Raw genomic sequence first — 19,927 nt, 5'->3', positions numbered from 1 at the left:
TAGGCCCCTCCCAACAAGCCCGGGTGGATAGTCTAATCATTAGCACCTTCTGGGCCCAGGATGCAATTAGGAGCACAGGCCCAGATGGGGAGATGTGTCCCCTGGAGGCTCCTCTGCCCTGTTCCCTCCCACCTTGTCCGGATGGGCCCCTTACCACAGATTGCACCAGCCACCACGATGAAGGCTGCCCAGCTATGGCCCTGCTGATGGAAGGCATCAGCGAGTGCTGAGTCAGGGTCCAGGTTGTGCCAGGGCACCATGAGGGTGAGGACTGTGGAGACGAGGATGTAGGCACCAGCCACTACACCAACTGAGATGGCAAGGGCCATAGGCACTGTTCGCTTTGGGTTCCGGGCCTCAACACTGGAGGCAGCAATGGCACCAAAGCCTGCAAAGGCATAGAAGCAGGTGGCGGCGCCAGTCATGATGCCGGAGAAGCCGAAGGGTGCAAAGCCGCCCTCCTCACCACTCCAGTTGTGTGGGTGGGCCAGGACAAACCCCAGGATGATGATGAAGAGGATGACGATGAGACTGATGGCGGAGAAGATGTGGTTGACCCTGGAAGAGACACGACCTCCACAGGAGACGAAAGCCAAGAACAAAAGTATGATGCCAGCAGCCAAGAAGTCTGGGTACCGGGCCAGAAAGGGCACCTGCCAGATGCCCACATGGGCCTCGGTGAAGCTGCGGATGCGGTGGCTAAAGATGACGTCCAGGTAGCTGCTCCAGACGCGGGCCATGGCAGCTACACCAATGAGCCACTGGATGAGCACGATCCAGCCAACGAGGAAGGCCCACAGCTCGCCCGTGAACACATAGGTGAACAGGTAGGAAGAGCCCCTGCAGGGCACACGCACTACAAACTCTGCATAGCATAGGGCTGTGAGCAGGGAGGCCACGGCAGCCACGCTGAAGGACACAAGCACTGCAGGGCCAGCCATCCACTTGGCCACAGTGCCTGTGAGGATGTAGAGGCCTAAGCCAACCATACCACCCACACCTTGAAGGGTCAGGTCCAGTGTAGTAAGGTGGCGCCTCAGTGACGTCTCCATGGTGGGCTCCTCCAGTGTCTTCACCCGGTTCAGTTTCTGGCAGAAGCGCGCCAGGCTGGCGGTGCTGGGTATTCCCCAGGCCATGGTGGGCAGCTGAGATGAGCACCAAGTCAGCTGCTGGCACCTAAGAGGGTGAGAGTGGAGTGAGAGGCTACCCAGCTGGGTCCTGACCAGCCCTCAGTCCTTGCTCTGACCCTGCCCTGAGGACCCAAGCCTGGAACCACTGGCAGCTGCAGGGGTGGATGAGGCAGGCTCAGGGCCTGGCAGCAGGGTGGGCAGGAGGCCACAGGGAAGCATGGGGATCCCTTCAGCCTGCCTCCAGGACAAGGGACTGGGTGTTTGGGAGGGGCTCTGAGAGTGGGGATGGGAGCCAGGCTAGGAACCCCTCCCGTGGTCTGGGATCCCAGAGCATGTTGGAAACCTGAGGCTTCCCAAGAACAGGGCCAGGCCCCCAGGACCCAGGATTGGAATGACTCTGTGGCCCTGGGCTTCACCCAGGTGGCCACCTTACCTCAGACAGCGATGTTCATGCCCCATCCACTGCCTTGCCAGTTTGGTCTATCATTTCACCCCACTGGGAGTGGGGGGCACCCTGGGCCCTGCGCCGAATGGCAAGGCCCTGCTTCCCTCCCCTGCACCTTGACACACTGCTGCCTCATCAGTGCCAGAGTCCCTTTTGCCACGCCCCTGTCCCTAGGTACCCTAGGCTCCATGACCTCTCTGGCTGAGTTCAACCACACAGGACTTGCTCTGACTCCCCTGCTGTCCGCATCGCTGCCCCTCAGTGTGCAGGGCCCACCCCATGCCTAGCACCAGATCCAGCACTGGACCTTGCCTCATGATCCCACATGCACCCAGACCACCCTACCCACACCTCCCCAGGTTCTGGGGAAGACCTGTGGCTGTGCCCAGTTCACAGATGAGGAAGCCCAGGCCTCCAGGCAACTGACTAGCCCAGGTCACTGGGGTGGCCTCAGGAGGTGGGTGGAGGCTAAGGTCCAGATCTGGGAGGGGACTAAGCCCACACATTTAACATTGCTGCTGACACCCTACATGATCCCTCATCCCAACACACAGACTCCACCAGCTGGGCACCATCCAGGCCCCTCGACCTTGGGAGGTGTGGGGGCTGCGGGAATCAGGCAAGACGCTGTTAAGATGAGGGTCTGAATGTGGCTGAGAGGCCCTGGGCAGTCCCTGACCTCCTGGCACAATGGGATGGCAGTAAGCCACCCTCACCCACTGACAAGGGAGTGCCCGGCTGTGGGGAGTGTTCTGTGAACTGGCAGAAATCATGCTGGCTGTTCTGAGCTTCCAGCTACAGACAGTGTCCTGAAAGGAGGCAAGCAGACCCCTGGGGATGACGTCCAGCCCTCCACTTGGGGTAGCCCTAGGGCCCCTCAGACCCCAATGGCAGCCCCTCCTAGCCCAGGAGTAATTGTCAAGCCTGGGGGAACTGAATGATGGCTCCCCACTTGTGGATATCCCTGAGAGGTGTCATGGACTGAGCATCTGCTCCATGCCAGTCCCCGCATCATGAGGATACAACACGTGTCTCATCATGTGACCAACACAAACTCCCCTCAGGCTTATTTATTTCTGGGACTGTGGGGTCTGTGTCCTTCTGCTCTTCCCACTCCTTTGAAAGTGGAAAGGTTGGTGTCACAGGGTGTGAACTTGTCTACAGCAAAATGAAGACAATCTATTCAAGCAAAAGAAAAACAAAACAGTCATCCTCTTCCCCCAGAACTCTCTCCACGTTGTCAGGTTTCTATGTGGTTTGTGGGATAGGATGTTAGGGGCACCTGCAGGCTGTCTGGCTCAGCAGGCTGGTAACAGGGTGGTGGACGCCCAGGCGAGATGGTGCCACTTGGAGCACTCTGCCTTAGCCAGCCCCTTGCTCCCTTCTGGTATGTGGCTGACGTTGTCTTGAGGAGCTTCTCAGATGGGCTCCCACTTCCTGCAGGGGTGACCCCTCCCACACCTCACTCCTGTGTGGCCTAAACATAACTGAGCAGAGATCCTTGTTCTGAAACGCCTTCACAGAAACCCAGAAAAATTCATTTCCAACCAAGAGGCCTGGGCAGTTGTGTATCAGGAGCTCCCCCAAGGCCTGACCGACGGCCGCCTGAGAGCTGGTATGCAGGGTTTCAGAGCACTGACTTTTCATCTACCCAGAGAGAGATTCTCACCACACCCCCTTCACAGGCACCAACATCCAGTGGATACTCATGGTCAAGCATGGTCGACACAGTAAACTAAACTTCCAGGGACATGGCTGGGCCAAGTGCTGGACCCCAGCGAGCAAGGCAGTTACACAGAGCAACACATGGATATGCAGTGAACAGAATGCACCAAAAATACAAGACGAAGATGAGAGAATGCTTCCTTCCTCATCCTACATAGCCAGGAGCACCCTGACAGCAAACCCAACAAAGACATTACAACGAAAGAAACCACAGACCAACATCTTTTATGAATATAGATGCAGAATTGCTCAACTGAGTACCAGCAAATCGAATCGAGCAACATGTAAAAAGGACCAAGCAGGATTTATCCCAGGAATACAAGATTGAATTAACATATGAAAATCAATCAAATGAATATGCCATACTAATAGAATAAAGAAGAAAAACCACACCATTGTCTCACACAGACACAGAAAAAAACAGTCAACAAACCTGGAATAGAAGGGCCCACCCCCCCAAACTGATAAAGACCATCCATGAAAATCCCTCTGCTGCTGTGCTCAGTGGTGAGAGACTCAAAGCTTTCCCTTTGCTTCTGCTTTGGAACAATGCCAGGATGTCCTCTCTTACCACTTGTACCCAACATTTTACTGGAGGCTCTGGCCATGGCAATTAGGTGAGAACATGAAATAAAAGGAATCCAGATTGGAAAGGAAGAACTAAGACTATCTCTAGCCTCAGATGACATGATCTTACATAGACAAAATACTAAGGGATCCACACAAAAATATCAGAATTAATAAACCAATTCAGGAAAGCTGCAGGACACAAGATCAATATACAAAAACCAATTGTATTTCTATATACCTACAATGAACTATCCAGAAATGAAATTGAGAAAACAATTCTGCCTACAAAGCATCAAAAAAATTTATGTATAAACATATTTAGAGTAAGTTTGGCAAAAAAATGCAAGACATACACTGACAACTACTAAAATCATTGCAAAAAATTAAAGATCTAAATAAGTGGAAAGACATCCCATGTTCATGGACTGGAATACCTAATATTGTCAAGAAGGTAATACTTCCCAAATTGGTCTGCAGATTCAGTTAAATCCCTATTAAAATCCCAAGTGCCTATTTTGCAGAAATTATCAAGTTGCTCCTAAAATTCGTGTGGAGATGCAAGGGACCCAGGAGAGCCCAAACAATTTTGACAAAGAGCAAAGTTGGAGGACTTACATGTTCTGATTTCTCAACTGACTACAAAGCTACAGGAATCAAGACAGTGTGTTACTGACATAAGGAGAGACATAGATCAATGGAATAGATTTGAGAGTCCAAAAATATGGGAAAATAATTTTTAAAAATTTATGACCAATTGAAATTATGGTCAATAGATTTTAAAAAAATAGACTTTATTTTTTACAGCAGTTTTAGGTTCACAGCCAAATTGAGCAGAAGGTGGAGTTCTCATATTCCCTCAGCCCCCACACATGCACAGTCTCCCCCACTGTCAACATCCCCCACCAGATTGGTACATTTGTTATAACTGAGGAATCTGCATTGACACATTGTTATCACCTACAGTCCATGGTTTACATTAGGGCTCACTCTTGGTGTTGCACTTCCCATGGGTTTTGACAAATGTATAATGACGTGTACACACTATTACAGTAAGCCCTAAAAATCCTCTGTGCTTCACCTGTTCGTCCCTCCCTCCCCACTAAGCCCTGGAAACCACTGATCTTTTCACTGTCTCCACAGTTTGGCCTTTCCAGAAGGTCATAGAGTTGGAATTGAATCATGTACTGTGTAGCCTTTTCAGATTGGCTCCTTTCACTTAGTAATATGCACTTAAGTTTCTCCATGTCTTGATGAGCTTGATAGCTCATTTCTTTTTAGCGCTAAATAATATTCCATTGTCTGGATGAACCACAGTTATTTATCCATTCACCTACTAAAGGACATCCTGGTTGCTTCCAAGCTTTGGTGATTATGAATAAAGCTGCTGTAAACATCCATGTACAGGTTTTTGTGTGGACATAAGTTTTCAATTCATTTGGGTAAATGCAAGGAGTGTGGATGCTGATTCATAGGATAAAACTATGCTCAGTTTTGTAAGAAATTTCCAAACTGTCTTCCAAACTTGCTGGGCCATATTGCATTGCCAGCAGCAATGAATGAGCGTTCCTGTTGCTCTGCATCCTCAGCAACATTAAGTGTTGTCAGTGTACTGGATTTCCGCCATTCTAACATGTGTGTACTGGCATCTCGTTGTTTTAATTTGCAATTCCCTAGTGACATAGGATGTGGAGCATCTTTTATAGGCTTATTTTCCAACTGTACATCTTTTTTGGTGAGGTGTCTGTTCCAATGTTTTGTCCATTTTTAATTGGGCTTTTGGTTTTCTTGTTGATTTTTAAGAGTTCTGTGTTTATTTTTATACAGTCTTTTATCAAATATGTCTTTTAGAAATATTTTCCCCTAGTCTATGCCTCATCTTCTCATTCTCTTGGTGTCCAATTCCTTTTTTACAAGAGAACCAAAACAACTCAATGGGGGAAACAATAGTCTTCTCAACACACTGCAACAACTGGATCTCCACATGCAAATGAATGAAGTCAGACTGCTACCTCACACCACACGCAAAAATTAACTCAAAATGGATCAGAGACCTAAATCTATGAGCTGAAACCATACAAGCATACCTTGGAGATATTGTGGTTTCAGTACCAGAGCACCACAATAAGATGAATGTCACAGCAAAGTGAGTCACATGAATTTTTTGGTTTCCCAGTGCATATAAAATTTTTATTTACACTGTACGGTAGTCTATTAGATGTGCAATAGAATTATGACTAAAAAAAGAATTATATACATTAATTAAAAAGTACTTTCTTGCTAAAATCTGCTAACCATCATCTGAACCTTCAGAGAGTTGTAATCTTTTTGTTGGGGAAGAGTCTTGCCTCGGTGTTGATGACTGCTGACTGATCAGGGTGGTTGTTGCTGAAGGTTAGGATGGCTGCGGAGATTTTTTCAAGACAACAATGAAGTCCGGAACATCGACAGACTCTTCCTTTCACAGTTTGTCTACAGCCTGTGATGCTGTTTGATAGCATTTTACCCACAGAAGAACCTCTTTCAATGTTGGACTCACTCCTCTCAAACCTTGTCACTTCTTCATCAACTAAGTTTACGTAATATTCTAAATCCTATATTGTCATTTCAACAATCTTCACAGTATCTTCCCCAGGCTAGATTCCATCTCAAGAAAGCACTTTCTTTGCTCATCCATAAAAAGCAGCTCCTCATCCATTAAGTTTTTTCTTGAGATTGCAGCAATTCAGTCACATCTTCAGCCTCTACTTCTAATTCCAGTTCTCCTGCTATTCCCACCACTTCTGGAGTTACGTCCTCCACTGGAGTCTTGAACCCCTCAAAGTCATCCATGAGGGTTAGAATTAACTTCTTCCAAACTCTTGTTAATGTTGGTATTTTGACCTCTTCCTATGAATCATACATGTTCTTAATGGCATGTAGAATGGTGAATCCTTTCCAGAAGGTTTTCAACTTCCTTTCCCCAGATCCATCAGAGGAATCACTATCTATGACAGCTATAACCTTATGAAATGTGTTTCTGAAATAATAAGACTTGAAAGTGAAAATTACTCTTTGATTCATGATCAACATTACTGCCCAGATCCTGCAGGATGGATGTTGTGTCAGCAGGCATGAAAACAACATTATTCTAATTATCCATCTCCATCAGAGCTCTTGGGTGACCAGGTGCATTGTCAATGAGCATTAATATATTGAGGGGGAATCTTTTTTCTGAGCAGTAGTTCTCAACATTGGGCTTAAAATATTCCACAAACTGTATTGTAAACAGATGTGCTGTCATCCAGGCTTTGTTTTTCGATTTATAGAGCATGGGCTGAGTAAATTTAGCATAATTGTTAGGGACCCTAGCATTTTCAGAATGGTAAATGAGCATTGGCTTCAACTTCAAGTCACCAGCTGCATTAGCCCCTAACAAGAGAGTCAGCCTGTCCTTTGAAGCTTTGAAGCCAAGCACTGACTTCTCCTCTCTAGTGATGAAATTCCTAGATGGTGTCTTCTTACAACATAAGGTTGTTTTGTCTATGTTGAACATCTGTTATTTAGAGTAGCCCCCTTCATTAATGATCTCAGCTGGATCTTCTGGAGAACTTGCTGCAGCTTCTCCATCAGCACTTGCTGCTTCACTTTGCACTTTTATGTTACGGAGATGGCTTCTTTCCTTAAATTTCATGAACTAACCTCTTCTAGAGTCAACCTCTTCTTCTGCAGATTCTTCACTGGCTCAGCCTTTATAGAATTGAAGAAAGTTAGGGCCTTGCTCTGCATTAGGCTTTGGTTTAAGGGAATGTCATGGCTGGTTTGATCTTCTATCCAGAACACTAAAGTTTCCCAATGTCAATAATAAGGCTGTTTTGCTTTCTTATCATTCGTGTGTTCACTGGAGCAGCACTTTTAATTTCCTTCAAGAACTTTTCCTTTGTGTTCATAGCTTAGCTAACTGTTTGGCACAAGAGGCCTAGCTTTTGGCCTATCTAGGCTTGTGACATGCATTCCTCACTAAGCTTAATCCTTTCTAGCTTTTGATTTAAAGTGAGAGACGTGCAACTCTTCCTTTCACTTGAACACTTAGAGGCCACTGTAGGGTTATTAATTGGCCTAATTTCCACAGTGTTGTGTCTCAGGCAATAGGGAGGCCTGAGGAGAGGGAAAGAGGTGGGAGAATGGCTGGTGGGTACAGCAGTCAGTACACCCATGACATGTACCAATTTAGTTTGCTGTCTCAGATGGGCACAGTTCGTGGCACACCAAAACAACTACCATAGTAACATCAAAGATCACTGATCACAGATCAGTATAACAAATTAATACTGATGAAAAAGTTTCAAGCACTGTATTACTGAAATGTGACCCAAAGACCCAAAGTGGGCAAATGCAGTAGGAAAAATTATGCCAATAGACTTGCTTGATGTGAGGTTGCCACAAACCTTTGATGGGGTTCAGGGCAGCCCACCCCAAGATGTGCCACTCTTTAATGCAGATTATTTTGAGCTGAAGACAAAGCTCAGAAGACACTGGAAGAACATTTGACCTTCCCCCAAATTGCCTAAAAGAATTTAAGCTGGAAGGGCCTGTCCCAGGAGGAGCTCTTACTATGGACAATTCTAGGTGTGGGGGGCAGGAAGGCATCTAGCAAGGGCCATTTTATCAAAAGATCTCTTTCTGGTCCCATTGTGTATAGACAAGACAATGCACACATTTGTTTACCAAATATGAACTCTGTTCATCTTCCTGTAAATTGCCTTCTCCCCCTTGCCTCTGTCTCCCTCTCTTTAATCCAGAAGGACCAAAACACCTCATTTTGCCTGACTGTCTTTGGAATTCTTCCTGCTTATGTGAGTTCCCCATGTGCCTGTATTAAACTTTGCTTTTCTCCTGCTAACCTGCCTTATGTAATTTTTAATCCTTTGACCAGCCATGAGAACCAGAAGTGGAAAAGGAGGAATTCTCCCTCTTCCCCTGCACCTTCAATTTGTAAAAAATGCACTATCTGCAAAGCACAACAGAATGAGGTATGCCTGCAACAGCTGTTATGATATGTCAAGTTAACGTTTGTTAGTTAGAGCCCTGGGGGTATTGGATGGTAAGTCTTGGTTCATCAAAGACCATAAAGGTATCAAAATAGAGACGTTTGTTACACATCCTGGAGAAGGTCCACAGCAAACCTTGAGAGACCATGCCAGGGAGTTAAGGCAGAGGGCAGGCAGAGGGCAGGGAGAGAGCAGGGCAGAACCTGGGGCATATGCCTCTATTGGGGTGCACAGGTGGAGTGCTTTGGGGTTCTCAGGCTATGACTGGATCGGTCAATTCAAACCAAGAAGAGGTTTTGGTAAGTCTCACAGGGCTGTTATCTAAGGGGTGCACAGGGGGAAGGCCCTGGGAGACAGAGAGAATGCTTCTCACAAGGGCAGTGGTGGAAGCCATACCAGAAACTTCCACTGACTTGTGACTCTCCTGGTGGTTATCTAGGGTGTGCACTCTCCGGAGGGGCTAGTGTCACTTCAAGGCCCCTGCAGGCTGCTTGTCCACATGAAATGGATGCTGAGGCAGCAAAACTGTGGAGAAGTTTAGCTAAACTCCCAACAAACTCTTAGAAGGAAACATAGGAGTAAATCTTCATGACTGCAGATTAGGCAATGGCTCCTTTCTTTCTTTTAGTTTTTACTTTTATCGAGGTAACATTGGTTTATAACATTGTATAGGCTTCAGGTGTACAACATTATAGTTCAACATCTGTATACACAACAGCGTGCTCACACCAAAAGTGTAGTTTCCATCCATCACCATATAATTGATCCCCTTTCCCATTTCACCCTCCCCCAGTCCTTTCTTTAAAAATGACAGCAAAGTTCAATCAATCTAAGAAAATGTAGATAAGTTGGACTTCATCAAAATTAAAAACTTGCATGCACAAAGTATACCATCAAGAAAGTGAAAAGAAAATCCACAGAATGGGAGAAAATATATGCAATCATATATCTGATAATGGGATTGTGTCCAGAATATATAAAGAACTCTTTTCTTTCAATTATTTTATTGAGGTCATATTGCTTTATAACACTGTGTAATTTCAGGTGTACATTATTATACATCAGTTTCTGTATACACTGCATCGTGCTCACTACCGGTAGTCTAGTTTTTAGCTACCACTATACATATGTGCCCCTTTACCCCTTTTGCCCAACCTTCCACCCCCTTTCCCTCTGGTAGCCACTAATCTGTTCTCTTTATCTATGTGTTTGTTTATCTTCCACATATAAGTGAAATCATAAGGTATTTGTCTTTCTCTGTGTGACTTATTTTGCTTAACATAATACCCTCAAGATCCACCCATGTTGTTGGAAATGGAACGGATTTGCCTTTTTTATGGCTGAGTAGTATTCCACTATATCTTCTTTATCCATTCATTCACTGATGGGCACTTCAGTTGCTTCCACATCTTGGCTATTGTGAGTAACGCTGCAATGAACATGGGGGTGCACATGGTATTTGTATTGTTGTATTTCACGTTCTTTGGATAAATACCCAATAGTGGGATAGCTTCATCATATAGTATTTCTATTTTTAACTTTTTGGGAAACCTCCATACTGTTTTCCATAGTGGCTGCACCAGTTTGCCTTCCCACCAGCATTGTATGAGGGTTCCCTTTTCTCTACATCCTCTCCAATATTTATTATTTTTTGTCTTGCTAATTATAGTCATTTCGACAGTTGTAAGGTGATATCTCCTTGTAGTTTTGGTTTGCATTTCCCTAATAATCAGTGATGCTGAACATCTTTTCATGTGCCTGTTGGCCATCTGTATATCTTCTTTGGAAAAATGTCTGTTCGTATCCTCTGCCTATTTTTGATTGGGTTTTTTGTTTTTTTGTTTGTGTTCTTGGGAACTTAACCCCTTGTCGGATATACAATTTGTAAATATTTCTCCTAGTTGGTGGGTTGTCTTTTCTTTTGGTTCCTGATTTCTTTGGCCTTTCAGAAGCCCTTTAGTCTGATGTAGTCCCATTTGTTTACTTTTTCTTTTGTTTCACTTGCCTGAGTAGACACGGTATTCAAAAAGATGCTTCTAAAACTGACATCAAAGAGTGTACTGTCTGTATTTTCTTCTAGGAGTTTTACGATTTTATGTCTTACTTTCAAGTCTTTAATCCATTTTGAGTTAATTTTCATGTTTGGCATAAGATGATGGTCTACATTCATCCTTTTGCATGTGGCTGTCCAGTATTCCCAACACTGTTCATTGAAGAGATTTTCCTTTCTCCATTGTATGTTCTTGGCTCCTTTTCGAAGATTAGCTTTCTGTAGATGTGTGGTTTATTTCTGGGGTCTCAATTCTGTTCTATTGATTGGTGTGTCTGTTTTTGTGCCAGTACCATGCTGTTTTGATTACTATAGTTTGTAGTACATTTTGAAGTCAGGGATTGTGATGCTTCCAGCTTTGTTCTTTTTTCTCAGGGTTGCTTTGGCTGTTCAGGGTCTTTTCTTGCCCCATATGAATTTTAGGATTCTTTGTTCTATTTCCACCATGAAGAATGACATAGGTATTCCAATTGGGATTGCATTGAATCTGTGGATTACTTTAGTAATTTGGACATTTTAACTTGTTTATTCTTCCAATCCATCTGCATGGAAAATCTTTCCATTTCTTTATGTCATCATCAATTTCTTTCAATAATGTCTTACAGTTTTCGTTGTATAGGTCTTTTACCTCCTTGGTTAAATTTATTCCTAGGTATTTTTATTCTTTTTATTGCAATTGTAAATGAGATTATAGTGTTGACTTCTCTTTCAGCTAGTATGTTATTAGGGTATAGATATGCAACTGATTTTTGTAAGATGATTTTCTACCCTGCAACTTTGCTGTAGTTTTTGGTTATTTCTAGCAGTTTTCTCGTGGATTCTTTAGGGTTTTCTGGATATAGAATCATGTCACATGCAACCAGCGAGAGTTTCACTTCTTCCTTGCCAATCTGGATAACTTCTATTTCTTTTCCTTGCCTAATAGCTCTGGCCAAAACCTCCAGTATTATGTTGAATGAGAGTGGCAGAAGTGGGCACCCTTGTCTTGTTCCTGTTCTCAGAGGGATGGCTTTCAGTTTTTCCCCAGTGAGTATGACGTTGGCTGTGGGTTTGTCATATATGGCCTTTCTTATGTTGAGGTACTTTTCTTCTATACCCATTTTATTGAGATTGTTTTTAATAAAAAAATGGGTGTTGGGTCTTGTCAAATGCTTTCTCTGCGTCTATTGAGATTATCATGTGGTTGTTTTATTCCTCATTTTATTCATGTGGTGTATCACATTAATTGACTTGTAGATGTTGAACCATCCCTCTGTCCTAGTGTAAATCCTACTTGATCATGGTGTATGATCCTTTTAATGTATTGCTGTTTTCAGCTTGCCAATATTTTGTTGAGGACTTTTGCATCTACGTTCATCAGTAATACTTGCCTGTAATTTTCCTTATTTGTGTTGTCCTTGTTCAGCTTTGGGATGAGGGTGATGTTGGCCTTGTAGAATGAGTTAGGAAGTGCTCCATCTTCTTCAATTTTTTGGAATAGCTTGAGAAGGACAGGTATTAAATCTTCTTTGGACGTTTTGTAGAATTCTCCTGTGAGGCCCTCTGGCCCTGGACTTTCCTTTTTGGGGAGGTTTTCAATTACTGTTTCAATCTCTGTACTTGTGTTTGGTCTATTCAGATTCTTTATTTCTTCTTGATTCAGTTTGGGGAGGTTGTATGAGTTTAAGAATTTATCCATTTCTTCTAGATTTTCCAATTTGTGGGCATATAGTTTTTCATGGTATTCTCTTATAATCCTTTGTATTTCTGCAGTATCCATTGTAATTTCTCCTCTTTCATTTCTGATTTTATTTATTTGAGCCTTCTCTCTTTTCCTCTTAATGAATCTGGCTAAGGGTTAGTCAACTATCTTTATCTTCTCAAAGAACCAGCTCTTAGTTTCATTGATCCTTTCTACTGTTTTTTTTTTTTTTTTGGTTTCTACTTCATTTATTTCTGCTCTGATTTTTATTTCTCTCCTTCTGTTGACTTTGGGCTTTGTTATTCTTTTTCTAGTTCTGTTGGGTGTAGTTTAAGATTACTTATTTGAATTTTTCTTGTTTGTTAAAGTGGGTCTGTATTGCTATGAATTTCCCTCTTGACACTACTTTTGCTGCATCCCATAAGAGTTGGTATGTTGTGTTTTCATTTTCATTTGTTTCCAGGTATTTTTTAAATTTCTTCTTTGATTTCTTCATCGATTACCTGCTTGTGCAGTAGTGTGGTGTTTCATCTCCACATATTGTGGCTTTCCCAGGTTTTTCTTGTAGTTGATTTCTATTTTCATAGCATTGTGGTTGGAAAAGGTGCTTGATATGAATTCAATCTCCTTAAATTTATTGAGGTTTGTCTTGTTTCCCAACATATGGTCTATCTTTGAAAATGTTCCCTATGCACTTGAGAAGAATGTGTATTCTGCTGTTTTTGGATGGAATGTTCTCTATATATCTATTGAGTCCATCTGGTCTAGTGTTTCATATAAGGCCACTGTTCCCTTGTTGACTTTCTCTCTGGATGATCTATCCATTGATGCAAGTGGGGTGTTTAGGTCCTCTACTATTATTGTGTTGCTGTTAATTTCTCATTTTATGTCTGTCAATAGTTGCTTTATGTACTTTGGTGCTCCTGTGTTAGGTGCATATATATTTACATGTTATGTCCTCTTGGTGGAGTGTCCCTTTTATCATTATATACTGTCCCTCTTTGTCTCTCATTGCCTTTTTTATCTTGAAGTCTACTTTGTCTGATATAAGTATGGCAACGCTTGCTTTCTTTGTTTGTCATTAGCTTGGTGTGTCATCTTCCAGCCCTTCACTCTGAGACTGTGTTTGTCTTTAGTGCTAAGATGTGTTTCCTGGAGGCAGCATACTGTTGGCTCTTGTTTTTTAATCCGTCCAGCCACTCTGTATCTTTTAACTAGAGAACTGAATCCATTGACATTTAGAGTGATTATTGATATGTGAGGCCTTAATACTGCCACTTTATCTCTTGTTTTCTGGTTGTTGTATGTTTCCATTGTTTCTCTTCCCTTGCATTTCTGACAGCCATTCCAATTTGGTGGTTTTCTGAGTTTTCTCTTTATTTATGACTTGTATCTCTGCTCTGGTTTTTGTTTAGTCGCTCCCATGAGCTTTGTATAAAAGATCTCATAGATGAGATAGTCCATTTTCTGATAACCTCTTATCTCCATTAGCCTAAGCAGCTTTCATCCCTTTCTTCTTCCACTTCTGAGGTATTGTTGTTACAAATTATTCTGTTTTGTGTTCTGAGTTTGTGACTAAATTGAAGTGTTTATAATTATTTTTGATGTTTTCTTTCCTATTATCTTTAATATTATAACTAAGTTTTTGCTAACCTGTTCTGATAGAGAGCTGAAATTTTCTGATTTTGTCTATCTCCCTGCTCAAAGCTTTGTAAACCTTGCCTTTTTGTTATAGGTGTGAGGGCTTCCTTCCTCATTTTTTGTAAGAGAGGTCTAGTGGTGATGAACTCCTTCAGATTTTTTATCTGGAAAAGCTTTTATTTCTCCATCACATCTGAAGTATAGTTTCACTGGATAGAGTATTCTTTGCTGGAAGTTTTTGTCTTTCAGTATTTCAATATATCATCCATTCTTTCCTAGCCTGTAAGGTTTCTGCTGAGAAATCTGCTGAAAGCCTGATATGGGTTCCTTTATAGGTTATTTTATCCTGCCTTGCTGTCCTTAATGTTTTTTTCTTTGTCATTCACTTTTGCCAGTTTTACTATTATATGCCTTGGAGAAGGTCTGTTTGCATTGATGTAATTATGAATTCTATTGGCTTCATGTACTTGTAAGTCTAGTTCTTTCCCAAGGTTTGGGAAGTTCTCAGCTATTATTTCTTTGAACAAGCTGTGCTCCTTTCTCCCCCTCTTCTCCCTCTTGAATACTTATAATCCTTGTGTTGCTTTTCCTAATTGAGTTGGATATTTGTCAAAGAATTTCTTCATTTTTTTTTCTTTTTCTCTTCAAAGCAACCTGGTACATAGTTGCATAATTTTTTAGTTGTGGGTCCATCTAGTTGTGGCATGTGGGATGTTGCCTCAGGATGGCTTGCTGAGTGGTGCCATTTCTGCACCCAGGATTGGAATCAGTGAAACCCTGGGCTGCTGAAGCAGAGCACATGAACTTAACCACTTGGCCATGGGGCTGGCCTCAAATTTCTTCATTTTTAAAAGATCTTAGTTATCTCTCCTCCTCCACCTGAAGCATTTCTAGATTCCTGTCCCCTAATTCACTAATAATATCCTCTGTAATGTCAGCTCAATTTTTTATGATTTCTAGATTAATTTTTATCTCATTAATTGTGTCCTTCATAGCCAGAATTTCTGTATAGTTTTTTTAAGGGCTTAAATCTCTCTGGTGAAGTATTCCTTCTGTTCATTAATCTTATTCCTGAGCTCATTGAACCATCTTTCTGAGTTTTCTTGTAACTCATTGAGTTTCTTTATGTCAACTATTGTAAATACTCTGTCATTAGGTTGTAAGTTTCTGTGACTTCAGGATTGTTTTACAGAGACTTGTCATTTTCCTTCTGCCCTGAAGTGTTACTGTGTCATGGGGTTTGATGAACTGATCCTTCACTGGTGCATTTGTGGTAGTAGCAAGTGGCAGATTCCACCTGCCAACACTGGGGAGGGGCAGGAGCTGTGTTTCTGATCCTTCCTTTTCTGTTGGAAGTTGTGTGGAAATGCACAATTGCATTTTTGTGGGCTGGCTGCAGCCACTTGGTGGGTCACTGTTGTGGGGGTGGGGACATTTGCTCAGCAGGTGGGTTGTGTACATGCATGGCAATTTTGTGCTCATGAATGGTTTGGCTGAGCTGCTCCATTTGGTGTGTGGGTACTTTCATGGGGGCTGAGCTGACACCACTTGCCACTTGGTGGGGAGTGATCTCTCAAGTGGGGCTGCCATGGCACAGTGGGGACTCCTGCAGGCCAGGCTCCCACTCCAAAAAGATTCACGTGTGGGCCTGGCTGTTCCTGCCTCCTCTTACAGTTGCATGGCCACTGTGTGAGGCTCTGCAACCTGGATCACTGCTACTGGGCAGTAGGTGGGATGTGCTTATCTAGTTCCACTGCTTCCCACGATCCAGTCCGCCCACCTTCAGGAGTATATCTGTGTGGATCTCTCAGGATTCCTGTCGTGCTGTGTGGGAATCCTCTGTTGGTTAATGAATGTCCATTTAGTTGTAACTTTGAGGGGAGAGACAAAGGGAACAGCTCACTCTGCCGTGACACTGACATCATTCCCTATGAAGAACACTTACAACTTAACAATAAAAAGGTAAATAGCCCAATTTAAAAATAAGCAATGGATCTGAATAGACGTTTCTCGGAAGAAGATATACAAATGCCCAATAAGCACCTGGAAAGAGTCTTGGCATCATTAGTCATTAGAGAAAAGCAAATCAAAACTACAATATGAGGCACCCCCTAGGATGACTACAGTCAAGAAGTCAGATAAGAAGAAATGCTGAAGATGATGTGGAGTGACTGGAACCCTCACACACTGCTGGTGGGAATTGTAAGATGGAGAAGCTGATTTGAAAAACCACTGGGCAGTTACTTAAAATATGAAACATGAAGTTACTGTATGATCCAGCCATTCTGCCCCAGGTATGTACCCAAGACATGAAAACGTGTCCACACAAAAATTTGCACATGAATTTTCATAGCAGCATTACTCATAGGAGCCCCAAAGTAAGGCAATTCAAATGTCCACCAACTCCTGATGGAGAAATAAAATGTGAAATATCCAGACAATGGAATATTATTTGTACATAAGAATGAATTGTCATGATATAATATGGATGAATCTTGAGAACATCATGCTAAGTGAAAGAAGCCAGTTATAAAAGAGCACATATTGTCTGATGTCATTGATATGCAATGTCCAGAATAGTCAAATTCATACAGACAAGGAGTAGATTAGTAGGTGGCCAGGGGATTGGGGAGAGGGGAATGGGAAGTGACTGCTAATGGGGACAGAGTTTCCTTTTGGGGTGATGAAACTGTTCTGAATTAGATAGTGGTGATGGTTGCACAATTCTGTGGATTTAGTGAAAACCACTGAAGTGTACATTTTCAGTTGGTGAGTATTATGTATGTGAATAAAGTTGTTATCAAAATCAAAGATAAAGCACCAAACTGTTGCCAAGAAAGAGCTCCAGGGGCAGGAAGGGCTGGGTGCCAGAGAGAGATGGAGCCTGGTCAACAGAGGAGCAGAGTAAGAAGTGGGGAGACCAGTGCTTCTCCCAAGCTGACCTCTTGTGCATTACCTGATTGAGGCTGTGGAATGTGAGACAGTCACTCATGTCTAAGGGCTTTAAAATGGAGCTGGGAAGCCATGAAGGAAATGGGTCTCATGCATGTCCTCATCCAGCAGAACATGAACTTCTGAATTGAGTAACCTGCAAGAACCTGCAGCCCCTCACAGTGATGGACTTTTGGCCCCCTCTAGCTAGCCTTAGTAATCAATTATTTTTAGCCAAGAGTAAATTTTGCCACCAACCCCAATTAACATTCTTTGTAATGCAAACCTCCCTTCTGTGCCTTTAAAAACCCCTGGCTTTTACTCCCTAGCTGGACATTATTTTGGTTTCTACCTGAATCTGTGCTCCCTGAATCACAATTCTCTGATCCCCAAATAAACGCCTCTCTGCTTCTCCTTTTAGCTCTGTATTTATAGGTTAACACACATGATGTCAGAAAGTGGGACCTGAAGTGATCTCATCTTTGTGGACCACCCTCCCCTGGAACCAGGTATGGTACCTGCAGAGCCGCCTGGGGCTCACTGTTTCCATGGACCACTGACTCTGGTGATTGTGGGTCCTCTCAGGTTGTGACCTCCCTCCAGTGGGTCAAGGTCAGAGCCTCTTTTTGGGGATGGGGATGACAGCCAAGGAGATGATTGTCTCAGTCCAGTGTGGCGGCCATTGCCAAGGACTGGATTCCCTCCGCAGGGTTTTACTTTGCTCTATGAGCACTCTCTCTGAATTGAGGGATACCTATACTGTTACAGGCTCTTAACATCAGCCCTGATATCAGTTCCCCCACATTGAACCCAGCGTATATGGGGTTAAAACTAAAACTCACCACCCCCTTTCCTGCTTCTCTAGCTCCACTCACATGTAAATACCTGTTTCTTTAAACTTTGACTCTTTGAGCTTTACAACTAAATGGGAGTTACAAATTGTTAAAAGCCCAGGTGGCCTGGTGTTGGAGGCACACTAAAGTTTAGCTAATCATGTGTCCTTGAAGTTTGCCAGGAAAGCCGCTGTCTCAAGAATATCAAGGAGCGGAGGCTTCCCAGACCTCAACTCCTCGACTCCCGGCGCTCCAACCCGCCTCACACAGTAAGATGAGAGACAACGGCGAAGGACGCCCACCTGCCATCCTCCTATCTCACCCCCCGCCCACCGCCTTGCTGCAAGCAGCCTCTCAAGGCCAAACGCAGGCTGGTGGACAAACACCGACCTGCACAAGCTACATGGGCCCCATCCCCTACCCAAAACCCCAAATAAAAATCCCTACCCGTTCCTCATCGGGGAGCTAGCAATTTTTGAGACATGAGCCCTTGCTTTGCTCCCTGTGCCTGGCATAGTAAAAAACTTTGCTCTTCCACTCAAGACTCTGTTCTCGTTATTTGGATTGTCATCGGGTTCAGAGACCGAACTTTCGGTTACAATACTGTCATTCCTGTCTGTGAGCTTCTCTTTCACTTGGGACTTTAACTTTCTAAAGTTTCCCAAGAAGTTTCTCCCTGAGGAACTCCGGCTGGTTTTGTTTAAGAACTAAGGTCCCTTCTCTTGCAAATTTCTATCTCAATGGACCAAAATTACTAAGGATGATTTAAGATCACAATGGCCAGTAGAGGGAACATTCTGATTAGATAAGATCACTTAACAGGTGCACTTAAAAGCAAATCCTGAAATAGTTTCATTGAAGGTTTTGTGGCAAAAAACTAATGGAAAATTAAACCTGCAAGAGGGACCTAGAAGGAAAGACCACACAGCCATACACAGGAGGCCACCAGGTTAGTGGCCTTACTGACACCCTCACATCCACTCTCATAGGAGGGTCCTGATGGGCAACTCCAGAGATGATGAGACTCTGAGGGTTTTCCTGGTAAACTGCTACGTCATTCCCTTAAACAGACCAGGGGAATCTAAATTAGAAAAATTGAGGTTATTTAATACTGCCAGAAATATTTACCGTTTGTTCTGGCTGAAAACTAAGCAGATATTTTAAAGCTTTTTAAATTTCTTCAGTAGCTCTGTGGTCAACCATTGGCCAAATGAAAAGCTGATATTCAGAGCCTGAAAGAATTTTTATAGTAGGTTTTCTTCCCTAAGTGTTAGGACACAAAATTCTTTCCTTATGGTTCCTCGTCCACAAACCTCCTATAACCTCCTATTTCACATTCAGAATTTGCCCCATGACTTCTTTCTTCCTTTCTACTATTTTAGGACAAATTTTTCTTAACAAAACAAACAAAAACATTTCCACTCCTTGTAGCTTCTTTAATGAAAACATACATCTTACTTTCCTTGAGCACAACGGTGTTTTCCTTATTAGTTTTTAGTAGCTTTAATTACATATATTAACTGAAATTTTTGCCCTTAAGGATGTTCATTTTTCATGTAAACTAAAGAGTAACTTATTATGAACTGCTTTTTTACATTAGCATTCTGTGGCTTGGCAAGTTAATAAACAGTTTTTACAATTTCTAGATACATGCTACTTAATAATACAATTTTTATAAAATATGACATGTTTACTAATAGGCCAAAACATCTTTTAGTTTCTCTGTAATGAGAAGTCAAAAGTAGATAAACTTATCCACGTTCAACAATAATGTTTCAGTATTTTATTTTATTTGAAAATGACCCAAATATTCAATGAGTTTTTTTTTTTTTTTGAGGAAGACTGGCCCTGAGCTAAAATCCGTGCCCATCTTCCTCTCCTTTATATGTATGAC

The 19,927-nt window shown here is 42.9% G+C and overlaps 1 protein-coding gene across 2 annotated transcripts in view; it reads right to left on the bottom strand.

Moving 5' to 3' along the window:
- The window catches only part of LOC106822120 (cationic amino acid transporter 4-like), a 30,464-nt gene that overhangs the window by 5,328 nt on the left and 5,209 nt on the right, over positions 1 to 19,927 (bottom strand). For both annotated transcript variants that reach the window (XM_070516522.1, XM_044775405.2), the window contains exon 2: positions 155 to 1,176. In XM_070516522.1, the coding sequence (XP_070372623.1) occupies positions 155 to 1,136 (982 nt within the window). In that variant the 5' untranslated portion in view covers positions 1,137 to 1,176. The remainder of the gene's footprint in view (positions 1 to 154; positions 1,177 to 19,927) is intronic.

Source organism: Equus asinus, chromosome 8 (genome assembly GCF_041296235.1).
Source record: "Equus asinus isolate D_3611 breed Donkey chromosome 8, EquAss-T2T_v2, whole genome shotgun sequence".
In the NCBI taxonomy this organism is placed as follows: domain Eukaryota; kingdom Metazoa; phylum Chordata; class Mammalia; order Perissodactyla; family Equidae; genus Equus; species Equus asinus.
This window is presented reverse-complemented; position numbering and strand designations above follow the sequence as displayed.